The sequence below is a fragment of the Haplochromis burtoni genome, unplaced genomic scaffold, assembly GCF_018398535.1.
Source record: "Haplochromis burtoni strain Fernald_Lab_line unplaced genomic scaffold, NCSU_Asbu1 Contig_132, whole genome shotgun sequence".
Lineage (NCBI taxonomy): Eukaryota > Metazoa > Chordata > Actinopteri > Cichliformes > Cichlidae > Haplochromis > Haplochromis burtoni.
In genome coordinates this window covers 1,568,630-1,574,223 of record NW_024582493.1, presented here as the reverse complement: position 1 = coordinate 1,574,223, position 5,594 = coordinate 1,568,630, and the positions used below count along the sequence as shown (strand labels likewise).

Genomic DNA, 5,594 nt, shown 5'->3' with positions numbered 1-5,594 from the left:
GATAGTGGGACGAAATCCATTAATTCAACGAGCATGCCCCCTCCCCCCAAAGCTAATTTAATTGAGCAAGAAAAAAAGTGTTAAATCCTCCAAGCTTGTAAATAATCAACAACACATAAAAGACGGCTAATAATCCAGCCGGCTTTTAGGCTCGTGGTGTTATTTACTAAAGGTGAACTTAAAGTGGATTGGACGTCCCTAATGAATCGTCTGGGTCGCGAGCTCCCGACTGGCGAAGAGAGCAAGCTGTCAACTTTAGAGCCTCTCCGTCTTTCACTTCCATGCTTCCTCTCAGTCACACCAAAGAGAAAGCGGCTGGTGTGTATGTGCTACTGCTAAAGACAGAAAAGCGTCACATCTCCTGAACCCAGTCATCGCTTAATAAGATCTCAGCAGTGTGCGGCTTCCCGCTGCGTAATCAAACATTTACCTAATGCATGGTGCGTTCAATTGCAAGGCTGGCAGCTAAGATTTTAACATACAGCTACTTTTTTCTGTTTTAAAATGACGAAGCCTCCAGCTATTAAATAATAAAGCAATCACACATCAACAACTTTACAGCAATGAACAAGGGAACCACCGCCATGCAGTATGCGCTACCAGCCTCTTTATTCAGAAGACGCCACTATATAGTCTCTACCTGCTCAGATTTGTCCCTCATGTGTCTCCTCGTGGCCAAAAGGCACTTTGCTCAGCAGCGGAAACGTTGTGTCTCCCTCCGCGCTGCTCGCCTCCGCCGCGGCTCCTTCCTCCAAACACATTCACTAACATATGACAGTTTGCAGGGAAATTCTTGACAATTGCTATCTTGAGTGTGTGGCATAAATAGCAGGCAGAGTCCTCGCTGGGTTATGATGGGGCGGCTTGATGGTTGCTTCCATGGCACAGCGCTGATTGGTCCGGCTGCGGCCTGACGTCAGGAGGCTGGAAATAAGGCTGGGTTGGAGCTTTAGGACCAAGACAGTGTACTAGAGATCGAGCGCATCCTTGCGTACGCACGGTACTGGAGACCGAGGGGCATCCCAGCACACTGATTACAACCGAAGCGACCGGCGAGTCCCAGCATCCTATCACAAACCAAACATCCAGGATCATCCAGCAGAGAGGAAGGGAAACACTCTTTTTTTCATTTTCTGGCTGTGTGATTTTGTTTCTCGCCGGGTTTTGAACAGTGGATAAGATGCCATGTTAAAGTACTCTGAATTATTTGTAGGCGTGCGTGTCTTCTTGTGTGACAGCTCTGCCCTAAAATCGTTTTATTAGAAGCCTCTGTCAGCACTGGCTGCCATACGACGCTCTTCTCTTTGGCCGATGCGTCACCGGGACAACCAAACCGGCTCCCCTCTTCTCGCCTGAGCCGATCGGCAGCTTCCTGTGCTGAACACCTTGGTTGAATTTTGCCACGGATCCATAAAAGGACTGATTTATTTTTTTCAACCTTTTGACTTTTACTCCAGTGAGGACGCGATCGCCAACCCTTCCTGGTTCTTTGCTTTTTGGGACGCTGAGTCTTTTTACGCATGCAGGGAGAAATCTGTGGTGACACCTGATCGACTGGCTTCTCTTGCGCACGTTTGACCCAGGAGCTCCAGGCGAATCGGGGAGGGAGAGAGCAGATACTCGGTCAATGCTCGGCCTGTGCTGTTGATTTGGTTTGTGTGTTTGCTTCGTTTGTGGGGGGTTGTTGCCCAGCCAAAGCCATGGTCCATTGCGCCGGCTGCGAGAGGCCTATCCTGGACCGCTTTCTGCTCAACGTGCTGGACAGAGCCTGGCACGTCAAGTGCGTGCAATGCTGCGAGTGCAAATGCAATTTGACAGAGAAATGTTTTTCTCGAGAAGGGAGACTATACTGCAAAAACGATTTCTTTAGGTAAGCTCGATGAAGATGGCAGAAACCCTTTGAAAAGTAATGTTTTTGTACTCCTTCGCTCTTTTACTTTTCTTTTGCATACGAATAAGACGCAGCAGGTACGCAGGGACAAACCATGAAGGAAATTATATAAAGATATTTATATATTTTCAAAAGGAGGACCAAAGGTAGTTATGGCACACAGTGAGACGAGAAAACTATATAAGAAACCCTACAAACATTAGATTAAACTGCAAACGACCTCAGTCTACCTCAAATTTAGTGGAAACACCTGTATCTTCCACGTTATTTACCATTTGAAAATATAGTCTATTAATTGTAGGTGACCACCAAAAAAAGGAAAGTATTTCTTCGTGGCTCAGACTGCTGTTACAGTTAAAATCTGCTCAATTATAAGTGAAGAAAACCTAAAAGATAACACAAATAAAAATGACAGAACATCTGGTTAGGTAACAAAGAGAATGTCCTTTTGAATTCTCTAAATAAACGAATAAAACGACCCGTCCCGTCTTTTGATTAGTAGTAAGTAATTGAAAGCTTGTTAACTTGGATTCTTATGCAAAAACAGCAACAAAAGAGGAGCAGCAACATTAAACGCGTGTGCGCTCACTCTCAGCAGGGGGAGGGTTTGTTAGGAAATCGAGGAAATCACACTTGAAGGGGTTTTTTTGTTGGGTTTTTTTACAGCTTGTTGGCAGTCGTGGGAGCTTAGAGCATCAAACCGGCGCTAGAGAAACCGCTGCCCGGTGTGTTTGCTCAGTCTGGCTGAGGAGGACGTGATAAGTGGATTTGAATAGTAAACTAGTTGAAAAGATCAGGTCCGCAGACGATGCAATCACAGACGTGCAGTCAACAAGCACCGCACGCAACTCAGCAAACATTGTTTAACAGTGAAGTAGATGGCAGGGTGATAATTTATGAGCCAAAATCCAACCTAGTTTTTAAAGACACCTCAAAATGGTTTATTTACTGAAGCTCGACGCTTAAAATACGTGTTTGCAAAGACACACAAAAAACATGTAAAATGTAAAATAGAGGTAAAAATGTAACAGATGAAATTTTTGTGCAAAGGTTAATGCAGAGAGGAGTTCGCGTTTGTTTGTTTGCTGGCTTTATGTTTTTTTAAAGAGGCAAAGCTACTGGTCAGCATTTTCTTTTACAAAAATAATTAAAAGTACAATTATAGCACAAATTATTATTATTATTATTATTATTATTATTATTATTATTATTATTATTATTATAGCATGTGATATAGAAATCTCCTAAAATAAAAAAAAACTATCTCTGTATGAATCTTCATTATTTTTGATCCGTTAAAATAATGATGGAATTAAAATGTCACATTTAACAATATTTATGACTCGATTTCATTCCTTAAATTACGTTGATATTTAATAGGATGGATTAATAATAAAATATGTATATCATACAAATATATATATGAGAGAGCAAGACAGAAATAGATGATTTGTATCCTTAAGACACAATTATAACTTCCGGATGTTTATTTTGAATGTTTATTTTTGTGTCCGTTATATAAGTCGGCCCCATCACTTTGGTGTTTTTCCTTGCTAAATGTTTAGATCATTGTCTCTTTAAAGCAAATACATTAATAAACAATAAATTAAAAATGCAGAACACCCTTAATAGCAGGAGTAACCACCTCCATCCCCCGCAGGCGGTTCGGCACCAAGTGTGGCGGTTGCTCGCAGGGCATCTCTCCTAACGACCTGGTCCGGAGGGCCCGGAGCAAAGTGTTTCACCTTAACTGCTTCACCTGCATGATGTGCAACAAGCAGCTCTCCACCGGCGAGGAGCTCTACATCATAGACGAGAACAAATTCGTTTGCAAAGACGATTACCTAAACAACACCAGTGTAAAAGACACCAACCTCCTCTCAGGTATGCAGAGTCCTGCACGTGTGTTCTGTGAGTGTGTGTACGCAGGGCGAGTTAAATAATAATAATAATAATAATAATAATAATAATAATAGATATTTATTTATTTGTTTATTTGTTTATTTATTTTTAAAGATGGACTTAACGTTTTCAACCTCACAGTGGCTTCCTCATTTCCATGACACAGCGCACGATGGTTTAAAAGCGCGAAATATTTTCTTTTCAGTTCAGATGATGGTTCTTTTGGCCTGATATGTAGCTGTGCTCAATCTGTTTTATTTTCATAATGTCAGATTTGGCTTTCTTTTTCTGTCCTTCTTTCTTTCTAATTAAGACTGTGCATTCTTTACTTGATATTTAAGCCTCCTCCGCATTCATAAATTCTGCTGTTGGTAAATTTTCATTTTGTAAAACAAATGGCTGTATGTCACAAGTAAGGCCCGAATTCAGCACAAAACAACATCACTACAAAACGATAATTCCGAAATATAACTTCTAGTTAGCAGTGTTAACGTGTGTTTGCACTTTGTCAGTGGTGATAATCCACCGAGTTAAATGCACTTTTAGAGACTCTGGCGCTTCACTGCTACGATAACACTGCTGTGTGAATATTATTCTAATATTTAGATGTCGTTTCTGCAGTAACGGCATGCAGCGACCCGAGTTTATCACCAGACTCTCAAGACCAGCTACAGGATGACGTGGTCCTAAAGGACACAGAGATAGCCGCGCTGTCCGACAAGGAGACCGTTAACAACGAGAACGACGACCAGAACCTGGGAGGGAAGCGGCGTGGCCCACGGACCACCATCAAGGCCAAGCAGCTGGAGACACTGAAAGCAGCGTTTGCCGCCACTCCAAAACCCACCAGACACATCAGGGAGCAGCTGGCCCAGGAGACGGGCCTCAACATGAGGGTCATCCAGGTAAAGAAACAGCTGCACCCAAGCAGGAGCTCTGCTTCAGCCTAAACTCAGTCTATAAGTCTATATAGACCATTATTTTTATTATCATTATTTTATCAAATGCGTGTTTCTAAATGTGTGGTCCATGTGGCCTCCTAATGCAATCCTTGATGTAGTGTCATAACTTTCGTGGTCCCCGGTGATTTAAACACGATTCTGTAGTAAATCATCTAAATCGTGCCATGTGATGCTTTCAAATATTATGGAAATAGATTCAGGGGACACCCAGGGGTTGAGGAGGTGGGCTCGCGCCTTTTTCCGTTTTATAGGGTGTTACGCACCCATTAAAAGGTGTGATGTAACAGCTTATATTTTATGGAAAAATGTCCCAGCCAAGCTGCCAGACAGCAATGACCGAGCAGGCCCTCATCCCATCAGGGAGGCTCCACCTCCCCAAGCCTCCCCTCTCATATCCTTCACCCCTCTTTAAACGAGGCCTCTTCCCTTCAAACTGCGCGGTCACATCGAATTCATTAAGCCAAAGATTGGCCGATGGACGAGGTTGATTTGGAAATGGGTAATTTATATGGGTATTTTTGATTCTTGGCGCATACGACGGGGCAAAGTCGCCAACTGGCGCCGAGGTGCTGGGAGCGCTGGGAGCGCTAGGAGTCCTGGCACAGCGCTGCCATCACGTTTTGCGACCACATTTAGCCACGCTGTGAGCATTTTCAGCCAAGTGGAAAGGCACAAATCTGTTTCAAGGGTCTTCAGATTGTATCCTCACAACAAGCGTGCGTTACAGAAGGCCAAGTTAAACAACAAACGACACATGCAACCAACTGTATGTTGTTATTATTATTATTATTATTATTATTATTATTATTATTATTATTATTATTATTATTATTATTATT

At 42.7% G+C, this 5,594-nt stretch overlaps 1 protein-coding gene across 2 annotated transcripts in view; it reads left to right on the top strand.

Annotated features, from left to right (window-relative positions):
- Positions 1-922: 922 nt before the first annotated feature.
- The window catches only part of lhx1a (LIM homeobox 1a), an 8,639-nt gene continuing 3,967 nt past the window's right edge, over positions 923-5,594 (top strand). Inside the window, exons 1-3 of one of the 2 annotated variants that reach the window (XM_042224216.1) lie at positions 923-1,870; positions 3,552-3,775; positions 4,415-4,698. In XM_042224216.1, coding sequence (XP_042080150.1) covers positions 1,701-1,870; positions 3,552-3,775; positions 4,415-4,698 — 678 coding nt within the window. In that variant the 5' untranslated portion in view covers positions 923-1,700. The remainder of the gene's footprint in view (positions 1,871-3,551; positions 3,776-4,414; positions 4,699-5,594) is intronic. The other variant, XM_005930858.3, reaches the window with a different exon arrangement.